The sequence below is a fragment of the Scyliorhinus canicula genome, chromosome 6, assembly GCF_902713615.1.
Source record: "Scyliorhinus canicula chromosome 6, sScyCan1.1, whole genome shotgun sequence".
Taxonomy (NCBI): domain Eukaryota; kingdom Metazoa; phylum Chordata; class Chondrichthyes; order Carcharhiniformes; family Scyliorhinidae; genus Scyliorhinus; species Scyliorhinus canicula.
Genome location: NC_052151.1, coordinates 104,340,577 through 104,359,599, shown reverse-complemented (window position 1 = coordinate 104,359,599; position 19,023 = coordinate 104,340,577). Strand labels below are relative to the sequence as shown.

At 47.2% G+C, this 19,023-nt stretch overlaps 1 protein-coding gene across 1 annotated transcript; it reads left to right on the top strand.

Moving 5' to 3' along the window:
- Positions 1–2,725: 2,725 nt before the first annotated feature.
- Positions 2,726–6,044, top strand: si:dkey-126h10.1 (vesicular inhibitory amino acid transporter). Its single transcript, XM_038801026.1, has 2 exons — positions 2,726–2,917; positions 4,893–6,044. The coding sequence occupies exons 1-2, from the start codon at positions 2,726–2,728 to the stop codon at positions 6,042–6,044; spliced, it is 1,344 nt and encodes a 447-aa protein (XP_038656954.1).
- The last annotated feature ends 12,979 nt before the right edge of the window (positions 6,045–19,023 follow it).

Here is a 19,023-nt window from a genome sequence, read left to right as displayed (position 1 = left end):
TCGTCTTTTGACATTGGATGGCGGTCCTCCTGGTCATCCTGCCTGCACTGGCAGCCACTGCCATTGCCTCCCAGGCGGCATTGCTGACCCTCCTGCTGGTCCTTCAACCTCCTCAGGGAATCGTCAGTCACACCTCTCATCCCTCATCCACAGCCTTGAGAAGCCTTGTGAGGTCAGCATTCCCCAAATGAGGAGCAGGTCTGCGTGCTGCTTGTGTGTTGACTTAAAAAGAGCTCCCCTTGCTGCTCAGGCACAGCCGGGTGAATCAGATGGCGGGGAGCCAATAATGTTGAGAATCTTGTGAGGACTCATTTTTGGCACCCGTTGAATAGGGGCCGTTATCTCACCACCGCCCTCACTGGCTGTCGCGAAACTTCCCAGCAAATGCGCCCAAAACTGGACTTTAATTGGAGGCCTCTAAACATGCCCTGTGTCTCTTGGCCCCTTGCATGTGTAAAGGGCTTTGGTATCAGAGCGAGGTTTGGTCACATGATCAACTGCTAGTGTCCACCCAAACTGGTTAAAGCGAAAAGCCATTGCGAAGCAATAGAGATAGATGATGGTCATTCACAACTATTTGCAGTTAACTAGCTTTCTGCAGTTCTCCTTTGTTCAATTGTGAATTTGGAGAGATGAAGCCCAGAAATCTATTGATTTTGGGTTTGGAATAAACCAAAAAGTGTGTGTGGATGGAGTTTAGCCATCTCAAATATGTAGTCAATTTGAAGCACAGCATCAAGTTTTCTGGGTTAAAATGAAGATGATTATTTATTCACACATTCACCGCTGGAGAGCTGCCAGAGCTTGGCCAACAGCACTAGCACTCCCAGCAGTGCCAGTAAGCTGTAGTGGGTTCCGTCGGGAATGTACAGAGGGCCCAGGAAGAAGAGCAATGGATCCCAGACTAAAGTAAATCCTGGGCTTTTAGGGAGGGAAGGGATTGGGATAGGGTGGGGTGTGAGTTGTTTCTGGGAATGGGTTTTGGAAACCACTAGAGATGCAAGAAGGGGAACCCCTCAACAATGTGCACAGGGGACCCCACCTCCTTCCCTTCATTTAAAAAACAGAATTATAACTCTTTCCTGCCCACCCACTTCCATTGTATTCTGGCATGAGCAATGTAATATTTGGACAACTGACTTATTAATAAACTCAATTGCCCAGTAATCTTTTTCTTCATATCAGGAGAATTTTCAAATTCAACACGGGCCTCCCATTTTATGGGGACTGGGCAGAAAGGCAGCGGGCCTGCCCCATCGTCTTTATGTTCACTCCAAAAACATGCCTGGGAGGTTCTGTCGGGCTTTATGCTCTATGACATTTAAAAGAACACTCGGTGATTTGCTGAACATGCTACAAAGAAAGTCTTTCCCATCTTGTGTTGCCAGTCTTGACCGCACCATCTGGGGAGGTACTTGCCAAGAGAAGGAGGGCAAATTAGTGAACAAGTCACCAAAGTCCACTGTTGTAAACCTATTGTCTAATGAATGCAATTTGAGAGTGGCAAAGGCATTAGAGGGTATTGTTCAGGGAGATTTAAACAGCGATGAACAAAATTAAAAAGCAGTGGAAATAAACTCATTCGTCCTCACCATCTTTTTATGTGGTGAGACTGATATATACAGAGATAGAATACGGCATCAATAATGGTACTTCAATACATTTTTCAGGGTCAGAAAAAGTCATGAATCACTCAAACCTGACATTCAGTGGGAAATGGTATGCATGAAAATAAGTCATGGATTGCTGCTCATGTTTATTTATTTAATAAAACAAATACAAGGACAACATCATTTAAGTGAGTTGGAATTTAAATTAAAAATGCTACAGCAGACTATTTGTTCGTAGTAATGTTCAATATTATTTGGAATAAAGTTGGTCAAGGAAGGTTACAAATTTACAGTGAAAGGATAAAAATGTCATTTCCTCAACACTCTGGATGGTTTAAAATATGATTGATAGTGCAGGCTTTGAATAGCTTACAGTAAGCTAACAGAGGACCTTTAATTTATTTTGTCAATCATAATGTTAATCCTGGCCTACAAGAACAATGATTGTCAATCTTCTTCACATCTCAAAATATATAGACCTATGTCTGAATCTGGAAAGAATACACAATGTCTGTGTCATTGTGACACTTTTGTTCCTTTGCAACTTGCTCAGTATTGGGGGGGGGGGGGGTCAATGGGCAGTGGTATTGTCACTGGACTAGTTATCTAGGGTCAAGCTTTGGGGACCCAGCTGTGAAGTATCATGTCATCAAGTCAAACACGGGCAAGGAAACCACCTGCTGGTTACCACCTAATGCTGCCCCCTCAACTCCCTCCCCCAGCTGCCCCAAACACCCCCTCCCTGCCCCGCAGCTGATGAATCAGTAGCCCTCCATGTTGAACACCACTGGAGGAAGCATTGGCAGGGCACAGACTGTACTGTAGGTGGGGGGGGGGACAAAAAGTGATTATCACAAGGAGTGGCTCAGTAGCAACCCTACTGGGTCTGCAGCAGGTGGTGAGGGAACCAAAAGATGGAAAAACATACTTGTCCTCATCCTCAATAAGCTGCCTGCCACAGATGCATCTGTCTATGACAGTGTTGGTAGGAGTGACCACTGCACAGTCCTTGAGAAGACAAAGTCTCCATCAGTCTCCATCATGATGTGTTGTATTGCCACCGTGCTAAATGGGATAGATTTCTAACAGACCTAGCAAGTCAAGCCTGGGCAGCCATGAGGCGCTGTGGGCCATCAACAGCATCAGAATTGTACTCCACCACAATCTGTAGCTTCATGGTCAGGCATATCCCCCATTCTACCATCACCGCCAAACCAGAGATAAACCCTGGTTCAATGAAGAGTGCAGAAGAGCATGCCAAGAGCAACATCAGGTATACCGAAAAATCAGGTGTCAACCTGGTGAAGGTACAACTTCTGACAATATCCTGGCAATATTACTGAAGGCGTGCTCCAGAACTTGCTGCACCCCTAGCCAAGTTACTCCAGTACAGCTACAATGCTGGCAGCTATCTTGATATAAAATTACCGAGGTATGATCTACACAAACATCCAATTACCATTTCATCAGTCTTCTCTTGATCATCAGTAAAGTAATGGACTGTGTCATCAACACTGCTATCAAGCAGCACTTGATAAGCAATAACCTGCCCACTGATGCTTAATTTGGTTTCTGCCAAGCTAGCTCAGCTATATACACCTTGAGTGCAAACACGTACAAAACAGCTGAACTCCAGAGGTGAAGTGAGAATCAAGGAATCCAAGCAAAACTGGAGCAAAGGGGAATCGGGGGGAAACTCTCTGTTGGTTGGAGTCATACCTAGCACAAAGGAAGATGGTTGTGGTTGTTTAAGGTCAATCATCTCAGTTCCAGGACATCACAACAGGAGTTTATCTTCAGCTGGAATATCAATGACCTTTCTTCTATCGTAAGGTCAGAAGTGAGGAAGGTAGACCTGGACAATATCCAGATTTGGGATGACAAGTGGCAAGTAATATTCATGCCAGAAGCTTTTTGGGTTAAATGCCATTGCTGCTACATCCGAGGGTCTACCACTGAAGGAAAGATGAAATGAGTGATTACAGAAACTGCGCTTTATTTTGTTTATACTGAGAATTCAAATTAATAATTGTTTACAGGAGGTTTTAATTAAGCAGCTGCATTAGGTACTCATTTGTGTAGTGAATAAAATAAATACAAATGAAAAACACATGCTTCATTTCCCTGGGGAGAAATCTCAAAATGTATTCTTTCTCTGAAGGTGGTGCCCACCCACCCCTAACCTGCACCACCCATCACCCTCATGCCCTGCATTAATGTCACCAATACCACGTGACAACATTTAAGGATATAAGATGATTCATCTCTGTGCATCTCTGGATGTTACTCTTCAGATGTCACATTATTACATCCATAGTTACCTGGGAAGGTCACCCAGGAAAAATTATGTTTTCACCCCTCTCTACTTCCCCACTTGACCACCGCTCCCCCTCTGCCACCTGCAGACCTGCCACTAGGGCATCATAAAATTCGACACAATTTCTCCAGTCTTTTCCTGCAACTGAGGTCTCAAAGATAGTGAATGGTTTTAGTGCAGTCATTTCAGAAGGTTTTGCTTTTGTAAAAGTAATGCTCAGGCCAACAATGGAGAAATGAAAACAACTCATGATCAGTTTCAAAGGGGAAACTTTTAGTCAAGGATTTGATCTTTTTTTTACCATTGATGTGATTTATTAATATTTCATGCTTTTTTCTGTACAGCTTCCTCGTGGGCATATTAATAAAGGATAAACGCACAAACACTGTGTAAGCCAAGTTAATGAATATGAGGCTTGAAGCTATATCTTCTTTGGCTGGCCTCATTAGGTTTGAATTAGTGTATTAACAACTATTTATGGATTGAAGCAAAACGACAAAGGAAGATTTCCCTTTACAGTCTGATATAATTCATTGGCTTTGATTATTTCTGAGAAAAAAATACTGCCTCCTAATAAATAAAATAGAGTAAGAGTCTGGAAATTTCTGTTTGCAACACAAGTAATCATTTTTGAAACATCTTTATCTGTTGTTTCAATGGAGGCTTCAATAAAATTTGAATAAAATAGATTATTTGCTCCATTCAAATAGCAGGTCAAGGATGTCACACAGATGTTGCAGCATGTTGGACATCCTGACACTAATATCATGAACAATGAGTTTCAGGTTAATTTCTGTTACCTACAAATGCAAGCATCTTGACTTTTGAAGATTTAATCCATTGCTTTTTTTGTTTCCCGTCAACTGAACATATGAATATATTATCAACAGCAATGCATGGTTTTACATATTACATTGCTATAAAAGACAATGTTGTTTGAAAGCTTTCTATTTTGTTTTCTTCAGGGTATTTTTGTCCTGGGTTTGCCATACGCTGTTCTGCACAGTGGATATGCTGGATTGTTTCTCATCATGTTAGCTGCTGTTATTTGCTGCTACACTGGCAAAATTCTCATTACTTGTTTGTATGAAGAAAATGAAGAAGGACAGCATGTCAGAGTGAGGACATCATATGAAGACATTGCCAATGCGTGTTGCAAGCAACTGTTCCCTGAACTGGGAGGCAAAATTGTTAATTGTGCCCAGTTAGCTGAACTAATTATGACCTGTATTTTATATCTGGTGGTAAGTGGGAATCTCATGTTCCACATTTTCCCACATACTCAAATATCAGAGGAAGCCTGGTTTGTAATAGCAATTGTTATGCTTCTCCCATGTGTTTTCATACAAAATCTTCGGATTGTATCAAAGCTGAGTCTTCTTTGTTCTGTGGCTCATTTTGTGGTGACATTCATTGTGATTACTTACTGCATGACACAAGTGCAAAAATGGTCATGGAAATGGGTCACGTTTTCGGTAGATTTTGAAAAGTTTTTGGTTTCCATCGGGGTTATCATTTTTAGCTACACTTCACAGATTTTCCTGCCAACTTTGGAAGGCAGCATGAAAAACAAGGCTAATTTTGTGTGCATGTTGACCTGGACTCATTTGTCTGCATGTATCTTTAAAACAGTCTTTGCCCTTGTCACATTTTTAACCTGGGGAAATGAAACAAAGGAAGTCATCACAGATAATCTGCCATTCACCCTACGGATATTGGTGAATGTGTGCTTGGTTACCAAGGCCCTCCTTTCTTATCCACTGCCCTTTTATGCAGCTGCTGAAGTTCTACAAAACAGCATTTTGAATCGAAGCTCGGTGGATAAAAAGGCTCAAGTCTGGGCATTTGTTTTGCGAGGCTGCTTATTGATGTTAACACTCCTAATGGCGATATTTATGCCCCATTTTGCCCTCTTAATGGGATTAACAGGCAGTGTTACAGGAGCTTTTTTGACTTTTCTTCTTCCTTCACTTTTTCACTTGAGGCTGCTCTGGTATAAATTAGGTAACCTGCAAAGATTTTTGGACATTTCCATTATCTTCCTAGGATTACTTTGTGGTCTTTCTGGGATATTCTGTTCAGTGAAAGGGTTAATTCATATTTTCAGAAGAAGTTAAATTTGCCTCATCCCTTTGATTGCTGAAATTAAGTATCTGTTCTACGTAAACAAATCCGAAACCTATCATTTGATTGTTCTTCTATCTGGTTCATTGCCTTATCATAGTTTCGTATTCTTATTATGAGATACGTAAGGAAGAGTGTTAATTCCTGGGTGAGATACTGGTGGGATGTGCAGGCCACATGTCTGCAAGTTGCAGAGGGAAGCTAGATGCATTTAATGGCTGGATGTCACTCTCTGTACAGAGTCTGCAAGTTCTCCCTGTATCTGCATGGGTTTCCTCCGGTTTCTTCCCACAAGTCCAGTAAGACATGCTTGTTACGTGAATTGGACATTCTAAATTCTCCCTCAGTGTACCTGAACAGGTGCTAGAATGTGGTGAATAGGGGCTTTTCACAGAAACCTCATTGCAGTGTCCATGCAAGGCTACTTGTGACATTATCATACCAGCCAACTACCTTTCATAAAACAGGGGAAGGCAGTGGCATAGAGATAATGTCCCTTGACTGGTGATTCAGAGTAACACTCTGAGGACCTGGGTTCGAATCCCACCATGGCAGGTGGTAGAAATTGAATCAAATAAATATATGGAATTAAAAGTCTAACAATGTCCATAAAACCGTTGTTTTTGTTTTAAAAAAAGCTCGTTCACAAATGTCCTTTAGCACTCAATGGAGGAGCCCAGCACATCTGTGCAGAAAGACAAGGGGCTGGATTCTCCGTTTGGAAGAATAAGCTCCCAGGCAGGCGTGAATACGGTGGTGTTATATGCCAGGAAAACTGGAGCAAAACGCACACCAATTCGCCGTTTTACTGGGGGCCAGCAAGAAGGCAACGTATAGCTCTCAGCCGATATGGCCCAGTGCATTGCCGGATCCGTGGCCGCGCATGCTCACGGCGGAGGCCTTCAGCGGCCACGCTGTGCTTCATGGCGGACTCAGCCCGCGGACCTGGACCACAAAAATAGTAGCCCCGTTCGGCAGCTCGCACGCCCTGGACCATCCCCCGCACCCCCTACACAGTGTCCCAAGCCCCAAATGAATCCCCTGTGCCCACAGATCGGCCCTCCCCCAACTATGGCAGGGCCAGATAGAGTCCGCAGCTGCCATGCTAAGTTCACGACAGGTGAGACCATGAGAGTCCCACGCTGTTGGGAACTCGGCCGGTCGGGGACAGAGCATCGCGGGACAGGCCTGCGGCCATGGATACGTGGCGTGGCGTACTCCCAGAGAGGGCAGAGCATCACGAAAGCAGCGCCACCCCTGATTTTGTCATCATCAGGGTTCTCCGCCCCCCTCGCCAAATGCGATTTCAGCGTCGGGGAATGGAGAATCCAGCCTATGGCCTTTGCACTAATCTTCAGCCAGAAGTGCCGAGTGGATGATCCATCTCCTCCTGAGGCCACAGTCAGTCTTCAGTCAATTAAATTCTCTTGATAGCAAGATAAGGTTGAAGGCACTGGCTACTGCAAAGGCCAATCATATTCCGGCAATTGTACTGAAGGGCTCCAGAACTTGCCACGCACCTCTATCCAAGCTGTTCCAATACAGCTACAACACTGGCAACTACCCGGCAATGTGAAAAATTGCCAAGGTGTGTCCTATACACAAAAAGCAGGATAAATCCAACCAGGTCAATTATTGGTCTATTCTCAAGCATCAGCTGTAAAGTGATGAAAGGGGTCATCAACAGTGCTATCAAGCGGCACTTACTTAGTAATAACCTGACACTCAGTTTGGGTTCCGCGAGAGTCACTCAGCTCCTGACCTCATTACTGCTTTGGTTGAAACATGGACAAAAGAGCTGAACTCCAGAAATGATGTCAGAGTGACTGCTCTTCAGAGCAAGGGAGCATTTGATCATAAATGGCATCAAGGAGCCCTAGCAAAATTGGAATCAATTGGAATCAAGGGGAAAACGCTCCACTGGTTGGAGTCATACCAGCACAAAGGAAGATGGTTGTGTGGTTTCAGGTCAGTCATTTCAGTCCCGGGACATCACTGCAGGAGTTCTTCAGGGTAGTGACCTAGGTCCAACCATCTTCAGCTGCTTCATTAATGACCTTCTTTCCAACATACAGTCAGATGTGGGGATGTTCGCTGATGATTGTACAATGTTCAGCACCATTCGAGACTCCTCAGACACTGAGGAAGTCCACGGGCAAATGCAGCAAGACTGAACAATATCCAGGCTTGAGCTGACAAGTGGCAAGTGACATTTGCGTCACACAATTGCCAGGCAATGACCATTTCCAATAAGAGAGAATCAAACCATCGCCCCTTGATATTCAATGGAATTACCGTCACTGAATCCCCCACTATCAACATACTGAGGTTTACCATTGACCAGAAACTGAACTGGGCTAGACATATAAATATATTGCTACAAGCGAAAGTCAGAGGCTAGGAACTCTGCAGCGGGTAGCTCACTCCTGACTTCCCAAAGCCTGTCCACCATCTACTGGGCACAAGTAGATGAGTGAAGCTCCAACAACACTTAAGAAACTCGACACGCTCTTTTCAAACATTAGAAGGGCATTGAACTTGGTTATGGCACAGACGGGGGGGAAGGAAACAGGTGGTTGTGGCATTGGACACTGATAAGGCGTTTGACTGGGTAGAATGGGGGTACTTGATGGCAGTTCTGGAGCGGTTTGGGATTGTACCAAGATTTAAGACTGGGTAAAGCTATTATATAAGGAGCCGAGGGCGAGTGTCCGCACAAATAACATCAGCTTGAGATACTCTTCTCTCCACCATGGGACTAGGCATGGATATCCTATGTTCCCCCTGCTGTGTGCACTCGCGATTGAGCCGTTGGTCATCGCATTAAGAAATTCGGGGGTATGGAAAGGGATAATGCGGGGGGGGGGGGGGGGAGTGGGGAGACGACGACACAGCATAATGTATCCTTATATGCCGATGACTTGCTGTTATACGTGTTGGAACCGAGTTTGTCAATAGGGGGAATACTGCTTCAGGTGTTTGGGTCTTTCTCAGGGTACAAATTAAATCTAGACAAGAGTGAGTATTTTGTGGTATCTCGGCTGGGGGTGGGGCTTCTGCCATTCTGTAGGGCAGGGGCTCACTTTAGATACCTGTGAGTGCAGGTTGCCCGGGAGTGGGGGGGGGGGGGGGGGGGGGGGCTTCGCAGATACAACATTTATAGTTTGGTGGGGAGAGTGAAAGCTGATTTGGCAAGGTGGGATGGTCTCCCTCTGTCACTGTCGGGTTGGATACAAGCGGTTAAAATGAACGTGTTGCCGTGATTTCTGTTTATTTTCCAATGCCTGCCAATTTTACTACCAAAGGCATTTTTCAGAGAGATTGAAGGAATGATTACCTCGTTCATATGGGGAGGGAAGGTGGCCTGAGTTAGAAAGGTGATGCTGCAGATGGGAAGGCAGGCAGGGGATTTGGGTCTTCTGAACCTGATGTATTATCACTGGGCGGCGAATGTGGAGAAGCTGTGGAGCTGGGTCAGAGGGGTTGATTCCCAGTGGGTCAGAATGGAGGAGAGTTTGTGCAGGGGATCGGGATTGAAGGCGTTAGCAACAGCGCTGCTCTCGATAGCCCCGGGGAAATACTCAGGGAGTCCAGTAATAATAGCTTTATTGAGAATTTGGAGGCAGTTTCGCCAACACTTCGGGTTGGGGGCAGGGTCAAGGGAAATGCCGATTCGGAGGAACAACAGATTTGAGCCAGGGAAGTGGGATGGAACTTTTCGGAAATGGGAGGAGAAGAGGATTAAGACACTAAAAGATTTGTTTCTTGGGGGTTGGTTTGCAGGATTGAAGGAGCTGGAAGCGAAGTATGGACTGGAGCAGGGAGAAATGTTTAGATACATGCAGGTTCGAGACTTTGCCAGAAAGGGGATGCAGAGCTTCCCGGTGGAGCCGGCCTCCACACTGAGGAGGTGCTGACGACAGGGGGACTGGAGAAGGGGGTAGTTTTGGTGGTTTACGGAGCTATTTTGGCAGAAGAGAAGGCACCACTGGAAAGGATCAAAGCAAAGTGGGAGGAAGAGTTGGGAGAGGGTATGGAGGAGGGGTTTTGGTGTGAGGTGCTCTGGAGAGTGAACGCCTCCACCCCGTGCACGAGGTTGGGGCTGATACCGCTGAAGGTGGTATACAGAGCACACCTCACAAGGGCAAGGATGAGCCGATTCCTTGAAGGGGTATAAGATGTGTATGAATGTTGCGGGGGGGGGGGGGGGGGGGGGGGAGGGCGCAAACCACGTTCATATGTTTTGGGCCTGTCCAAAGCTGGAGGATTACTGGAAGGAGGTTTTTAGGGTAATTTCTAAAGTGGTGCATGTGAAACTGGACCCGGGCCCTCGGAAGGCCATATTCGGTGTGTCGAACCAGCCGGGATTGGAAATGGGTGCGGAGGCAGATGTTGATTGTTGATCGCCTGAAGGTGAATCCTGATGGGATGGAGAGCAACCTCTCCATCCTGTGCCCTGGCGTGGGGACCTGTTGGAATTCGTGACTCTTGAGAAGGTTAAGTTTGAACTGAGGGGAAGGATGGAGTGGTTCTACAATTCATGGGTATTATTCATTATGCACTTTCAAGAACTGGATAACATCGAACATTAGTTGAGGGGGGGGGTGGTTGGGAGGAGGGAGACCATGTGTGTTAATGGTGACTATGGGTGATTCCTGATTCCTTTTTCTCATTTGTTTATGTTAACATGCGGGCTAATGTTTGAGGTTTGGTGGGAGGATGGGATCGTTGTTATTGATATGGGGATTGACATTATATTTGTTACTGATTATTGTTTGTTGTTAGTGGATGCAAATTTGGGAGAAAATGTGAAAAAGGAGAATAAAAATATATTTTTTTAAAAAGCTCCACACCATCCAGGACAAAGCAGCCCACTTGATCGGCACCCCTTCCACAAACATTCACTCCCTCCGCCACCGATGTACAATTGTAGAAGTGTGTACCACCTACAAGATCCACTGCAATAACTTGCCAAAGTTCCTTCGGCAGCATCTTGAAAACCCATGACCGCTACCATTTAGAAAGACAAGGACAACAGATACATGGGCACACCACCACTTGGAAGTTCCCTCCAAGACACTCACAATCTTGACTTGGAAATATATCCCTGTTCCTTCACTGTCGTTGGGTCAAAATCCTGGAACTACCTACCTAATAGGACAGTGGGTTTATCTAAACCAGATGAACTGCAGTGGTTCAAGAAGGCAGCTCACCATCACCATCCTCTCAAGGGCAATTAAGGATGGGTAACAAATACTGGTCGAGCCAGCAAAGCCCACATCCCGTAAAAATTAATAAAGAACAAAACCCAGAACCAGCTTGCCAGCTTTGGATTGACGAATATTAATTCGTCCAGAGTCTACTAGGCCTGCACTCAGGTAAGTTGGGTGAGGGGGCAGCATTTAGAATATTTCATGAGTTAGATTAGATGCAGCCATGGATGGCAGTGACCATCTTTTCTTTGTGGGGCCCAGAGGAACCCTTCTGTTCTTCCTTACCCCACATTTGACTGCATCTCTGCTTGGAGTCTGTCAGTTTTTATAGCAGAGCTGGTGGGCTGATAAGTGGTTAATAAAATTCACACTGAACAAATATCAGCTCAGCAATAACCATCTCCAAGAAGAGAAAATCTAACCATCTCCCCTTGACATTCAATGGCATTACAGACACTAAATTCACAGAATCACAGAATAATACAGTGCAGAATAGGCAGCATAAGCCTGGATGAATGTAGCACCAATAACATTCAAGGAACCCGATAGCATCAAGGATAAAGCAGCCTACTTAAAGGGCACCCTATCCTTCACCTGAAACATTCACTCCCTCCACCATGAATGCACAGATGCAGCTGCACGTATCATCTACAAGATGTACTGCATGAACTCACCAAGCCTCTTTTGATAGCACCTTCGTGACATCTACCACCGAGAAGGACAAGGGCAATAGATGCATGTGAACAGCACCACCTGCAAGCTCTCTTCCAAGCCACAAAACATCCTGTCTTGGAACTCTATTGCTGTCCTCTCACTGGTAATAAATCAAAATCCTGGAACTTCCTTCCTAACAGCATACCTACATCAAATGGACTACAGCAGTTCAAGAAGGTGATTCACTACTTCTCAACAGCAATTAGGGATGGACAACAAATGCCGACCTTGCTCGTGATGCCCACATCCATTAAAAAAGAGAATCTCCATCATTAGTTAAGCAGTTAAATTTGCATGTCATCTGTTCAAGGGAACAGTAGCATTGAGGCAGCCAACTGCTGACTGTTAGAGGTAGTTCAATTTCCCTCCATATCTCAGTTCACCCCTACAGATGAAAGGACATTTGCATTATTCATTTTTACTTACCAATCCTAAACTTAATTATTCTTCTTCAAAGTGTAACCAATCCATCCAAAGCTCAAATTAAATTGATTTGTTTGGTCACCTCGTCTGAATACCATATTTTGCCCATTCCTCCCATTTACTCCTCTAAAAAGCAATCAATGTTATGTACTTTCAAGAACTAATATTTATAGAAACTGCACAATAGGAATAAATCATTTTCAAGCAGTAAATAATACTCAGCATTCAAAGGGTTAGTGACTACTGTTGTTGAATAATAAATTCTCAATATAGTCTCTGTGCAATGCAGTGTAATGTAATGCCCATTGAATTGAAGTGATTCTTTGATTTAACAGTAATGAATACAAATAAATCAGCCTTTGTTCTCTTACATTACTTGAGATGTGGAGAGTGTAAGAAGCTAACTCTCATTATTTTATCATTTTCTATCAGCAAGCATTCTCCGATTATGGTGGTTGTTCTGCATAACTGCGTAGGATCTCTGACATTTCTAGCGCCACACAATTTTAATCCTTCTTGTAATTTCCTAAAAGATGTATCTGGACCCCAAGTAATTTGCAGCAAAATGCTTATATTGATTATGTACATTGTATTTGGTGCTTCGTATTTGCTTTTGACAGTAGATCCTCGGATGATATAGCATTGCTGAAAATGTTCTATCCCTCAGTTTATCAACCCCATATTTGGCAACACAAGTAAGGAAGTTAGTAGTGCACCATACAAGAATATGTTTTTGGGGTACTGTTAAACATAGTATGTTGCTTTGGTGGAAATCTTCATCATTACAATAGTCAGTGTAAGAAATTCTGAATAACATTGAAACTACTTGTGAGTTGGTTATTGGTGTTAAATTGCATTTTTATAATTATTACATACAAATAAATGTAGGGCAGCACGGTGGTGCAGTGGTTAGCACTGCTGCCTCATGGTGCGGAAGACCTGGGTTCGATCCCGGCCCAGGGGCACTAGCCATGTGGCGTTTGCACATTCTGCTCGTATTTGCGTGGGTCTCACCCCTGTAACCCAAAGATGTGCGGGGTAGATGGACTGGCCATGCTAAATTGCTGCTTAACTGGGAAAAAAAAAGAATTGTGCAAAAATAACAATAATCTTTACTGTCACAAGTAGGCTAACATTAACACTGCAATAAAGTTAATGTGAATATCCCCTAGTCGCCACATTCCAGTGCCTGTTCAGGTACAGAGGGAGAATTCAGAATTCTCAGCTAGATTGAACCCACGCTGCTGGCCTTGATCTGCATCACAAACCAGCTGTCTAGCTCACTTATCTAAACCAGCCCTGGGTACTTTAAATTTTAAATATATATAATTATCACCAATATCCCAGAGACTACTCTCCCCTTTGAGAGCTGACAGGTGGCGATTTAACCTGAGGATCACCGCACCTCAGGATTCTCTGCAATATTGTTATGGTACTTTTAAACCATGCGGCATACATGTTCATCTTTATTGTTTGGAACTTAATCTAGCAAAGCAGGCCACCACCAATTAGAGAACCTGCCCATTATCCATCCTTAATAGAATGAAAATCAGGTGGCTGTCGCAACAGGTAGGTAATCCATTCTGCCAGCATGCAGCCCAGCTGTTGAAGATGGCAATTTATACCCATGTATATCATTTCAAGCTCCGAAATAGATGTTTGTGAGCAAGATTTTAGACAAAACCATGTTAGTATTTTACAGTGATGTGTCAAAGCTTACCTTGTGCAGATTATATGTTCAGTAAAATCTTGGTAGTTTGCTCTGTTACAAGCATTAAATTATCTACCACCAAACTGTGTTCAGTATATTTTCTGTGAATAGGTAAAAGGCAATAGAAGAACCTAAAGTATGTTTTGGATATTAGTAGCAAACCTGTGCAGGTGCAGTGCATTGTGGATCTCAAAGTTTGGATTGCTAATTAATCTCCCATGTCATCAAGACGAGTGTTTTTTTTTAATAACTTTTATTCAAATTTTTCAACAACAAATTTTCTCCCGACAATAAAATAAACAAGGCGTAGAAATAAACAAAGAGAAACCCCCCCCCCCCCAATACAAAGCAATAAATTAATAACTTAATAACAATACAAAAAAGAAGAAAATAGCAAACACACCGTCGCAAAAACAAACCCCTTAACAGACCCCGAACCCCACCTCCGGGTTGCTGCTGAAACTGACCACCCTCTAACCCTCCGCCAGAAAATCAAGAAAGGGCTGCCACTGCCGGAAGAACCCTTGTACCGACCCCCTCAGGGCAAACTTAACCTTTTCCAGCCTGATGAACCCGGCCATGTCATTGATCCAGGCCTCCGGGCTCGGGGGCTTCGCGTCCCTCCACTGTAAGAGAATCCTACGCCGGGCTGCTAGAGACGCAGGGTACCGGCCTCTATCGCCTCCTGCACTCCCGGCTCCAATGCTACCCCAAAGATCGCGAGCCCCTAGCCCGGCTCCACCCTGGAACCGACCATCTTGGACAAAGTCCCCGCCACCCCCTTCCAAACCCCTCCAACGCCGGACATGCCCAGAACATGTGGGTGTGGTTTGCCGGGCCTCCCGAACACCTCCCGCACCTGTCCTCGCCCCCAAAGAACTGGCTCATCCTGACCCCAGTCATGTGCACCCTATGCAGCACGTTCAGCTGAATTAAGCTGAGCCGTGCGCAAGAAGAGGACGAGTTCACCCTCCCCAGGGCGTCTGCCCACGTCCCATCGTCGATCTCTTCCCCTAGCTCTTCTCCTCCCACTTCGCTTTCAGCTCTTCCACCGAGGCCTCCTCCTCTTCTTGCATCATCTGATAAATTGCCGAGATCCTACCCTCACCGACCCACGTCCCCGAGAGCACCCTATCCTGCACCCCCCCAGGCGACAGTAGCGGGAACTCCGCCACCTGCCGCTTAACAAACGCCCTAATCTGCATATACCTGAAAGCATTCCCAGGGGGGAGACCCCACTTCCCCTCCAACTCCCCAAAAGTCGCAAACTTCCATCGAGGGAAAGGTCCCCCATCCGCCTGATGCCTGCCCTATACCAACTCAAAAACCCACCATCTATTCTTCCTGGTGCAAACCAGTGATTGCCCCGTATCGGGGCCCACACTGAGGCCTTCACTTCCCCCCTATGCCGCCTCCACTGCCCCCACATTTTGAGGGACGCCACCACTACCGGACCCGTAGAGTACCTTGCCGGGGGGAGTGGGAGCGGGGCCGTCACCAATGCCTCCAAACTCGTACCCACACAGGACGCCACCTCCAACCTCTTCCATGCGGCACCCTCCCCCTCCATCACCCACCTACGAATCATTGCCACATTCGCAGCCCAGTAATACCCACACAAATTGGGCAATGCAAAGCGGCCTACCTCCCTTCCTCGCTCCAGGAATACCCTCCTCACTCTCGGGGGTCTCACGTGCCCACACGAACCCCAGAATACTCTTATTAACCCTCTTTAAAAAAGCCTTCGGAGTCAATATGGGGAGGCACTGGAAAAGAAACAAAAACCTCGGGAGCACCGTCATCTTAACTGACTGGACCCTACCCGCCAAAGAGAGTGGCAGCGCGTCCCACCTCCTGAACTCCTCCTCCATCTGTTCCACCAGCCTCGAAAAGTTTAGCCTGTGTAGGGCCCCCCAGCTCCTAGTTATCTGGACCCCAAGATATCTAAGGCTCCTCTCCGCCCTCTTCAACGGGTGCTCTCCTATCTCCCTCTCCTGGTCCCCCAGGTGCAGCACAAAAAGCTCACTCTTCCCTACGTTGAGCTTATAGCCCGGAAAATCCCCAAACTCCCCAAGTATCTTCAACACTTCTGGAATCCCCCCCCGCCGGATCTGCAATGTACAGCAGTAGATCATCTGCATACAGCGACAACCAGTGCTCCTCCCCCCCCCCCCCCCCCCTCCCCGCACAATCCCCCTCCAGTTCTTCGAATCCCTCAGCGCCATGGACAAGGGCTCAATCGCTAACACGAAGAGCAGGGGAGACAAGGGGCACCCCTGCCTCATCCCCGGGAAAGCCGAAAGTCCTCTGACCTCCTCCCATTCGTCACCACACTCGCTACCGGGGAGCTGTACAGCAGCCTCACCCAGCTGACGAATCCCTCACCAAACCCAAACCTCCTCAGCACTTCCCATAGGTAGCTCCACTCCACCCTGTCGAAAGCTTTCTCCGCATCCATCGATGCTACTATTTCCGCCTCCCCAGCCGCCGACGCCATCATCATAACATTAAGAAGCCGCCGTACATTGACATTCAGCTGCCTCCCCTTCACAAATCCCGTTTGGTCCTCATGGATAACCATCGGGACCTCATCTCCCACCCTCCTGGACAGTACCTTAGCCAACAACTTTGCATCCACATTGAGGAGCGAAATCGGTCTGTAAGACACACACTGGAGGGGGTCCTTATCCCGCTTCAGGATCAGTGAGATTATTGCTCTGAACATCGTCGGGGGCAGAGCCCACCCCTCCCTCGCCTCATTCAGGGTCCTCACAAGCAGCGGGCCCAGCAGATCTGAAAGCTTCTTATAAAACTCCACTGGGAACCCATCAGGTCCCGGTGCTTTCCCTGTCCGCATGCTCCCCAGCGCCTCCATCAGCTCCTCCAACTCGATTGGGGCCCCCAGACCCTCCACCCGCTCATCCTCTACTCTTAGGAACTCCAGCTTATCCAGAAAGCGGTCCATCCCGCCCACCTCCCTAGGGGGCACCGCCCGGTACAGCCCCTCGTAAAAGGATCTGAACACCCCATTGATGTCCCTGCCACTCCACACCAAGTTCCCTCCTGCATCTGTGACTCCCCCTATCTCTCACGCTGCCTCCCGCTTCCGGAGCTGGTGGGCCAGCATCCGACTTGCCTTCTCCCCATACTCATATGCCGCTCCCTGTGCCCTCCTCCACTGCGCCTCCGCCTTCCGGGTGGTCAGTATATCAAACTCCGCTTGGAGATTGCGATGCTTCCTCAAAAACCCCTCCTCCGAGACATCCGCATACCTCCTGTCCACCCTGACCATTTCTTCCACCAGCCTCTCCCTATCAACCCTCTCACCCCTATCCCTGTGCGCCCGAATGGATATCAGCTCCCCTCTAACCACTGCCTTCAGCGCTCTCCAAACCACCCCAACTTGCACCTCCCCGTTATCGTTGGCTTCCAGATACCCCTCTATACACCTACGGATCCGCCCGTACACTTCCTCCTCTGACAAAAGCCCCACATCTAACCTCCACAGCGGGCGCTGACCCTTCCCCTACCCCAGCTCCAGGTCCACCGAATGCGGAGCATGGTCAGATATGACTATCGCCGAATACTCCGCCCCCACCACTCTCGAGATTAGCGCCCTGCTGAGAACAAAAAAGTCAATCCGGGAATAAACCTTGTGGACATGGGAGAAAAAGGAGAACTCCCTACCCCCCCGGCTTCAAAAACCTCCAAGAGTCTACCCCTCCCATCTGATCCATGACCCCCTCAGCACCGAAGCCGCCGCCGGCCTCTTGCCCGTCCTAGACTTTGAACGATCCAGAGCTGGATCCAACACAGTATTAAAGTCCCCTCCCAAGATCAAACCCCCCGTCTCCAGGTCCAGGATCCGACTCAACATTCGCCCCATGAAGCCCGCATCGTCCCAGTTGGGGGCGTACACATTGACCAGAACCACCCGCTCCCCTGGAAGTCTACCACTCACCATTACGTATCTACCTGCACTGTCCGCCACCACATTCGACACAACAAACAACAAGCTCTTGCCAACTAAGATCGCCACCCCTCGATTCTTCACATCTAGCCCCGAGTGAAACACCTGCCCCACCCAGCCTCTTCTCAGCCTCACCTGATCTGCCACCTTAAGGTGCGTCTCCTGGAGCATGGCCACGTCCGCTCTCAGCCTTCAGGTGCGCCAAGACCCGGGACCGCTTCACCGGACCATTCAGCCCCCTCACGTTCCATGTGACCAGCCGAATCTGGGGGGTCTTCCCCCTCCCTCTGCGCCGGTCAGCCATTGTTCTCCCTCGGCTCACCACGTGCCCGCAGGTTCTTCCGAAGGGAGCAGTTCTACATCTCCTCCATCCTTGCCAGCCATTTCTTGTGAAGCGCCTCGTGCGACTCCACCTTCACTGACAGGCCCAGGAGTTTGTCCTCGCTCTCCGAGGCCTTTTGCTGTAGCTCTCGGATCTCCACACCCTGAGCCGTCTGAGTCGCTGTGAGCTTGTCCAGCAAGGCATTAAACGGCTCCAGAATCTCAGCTTTCAGCTCTCTGAAGCAGCGATGGAGCAGCTCCTGCTGCTCCTGCGCCCACTGCTGCCACGCTGCCGGTTCCCCGCCTGTCGCCATCTTGTTTTTCCTGCCTCTCACCTTTCTCTGCTCCAAAGCCGATTTTTTGACCACCCCGCTCCTGGTCCAGACCATCCACCGGCAGATAAGCACAGTGGATACATTCCCACCTGGGGGAAAGTCCAACCAGCAGCACTGCGGGCCCTTAAAAGAGCCCAAAAGACCAAAAATAGCGGGAGCTACCGAACGTGCGGCTTAGCTCCGCATCACCGCAACCAGAAGTGAGGACGAGTGTTAAATAATCAGGTTAAGTAGGGCTACAGGGGAAGGAAGAGGAGAAAGAGGCAAACAAAATAAGGAAGGGAG

Excerpts from the sequence above, each read along its gene's own strand:
- si:dkey-126h10.1 (XM_038801026.1), top strand. The coding sequence starts at position 2,726 with ATGAGGCGCTGTGGGCCATCAACAGCATCAGAATTGTACTCCACCACA. Across the intron at positions 2,918-4,892 it reads CAGGTGTCAACCTGGTGAAG|GGTATTTTTGTCCTGGGTTT; the intron begins GTACAACTTCTG and ends TGTTTTCTTCAG.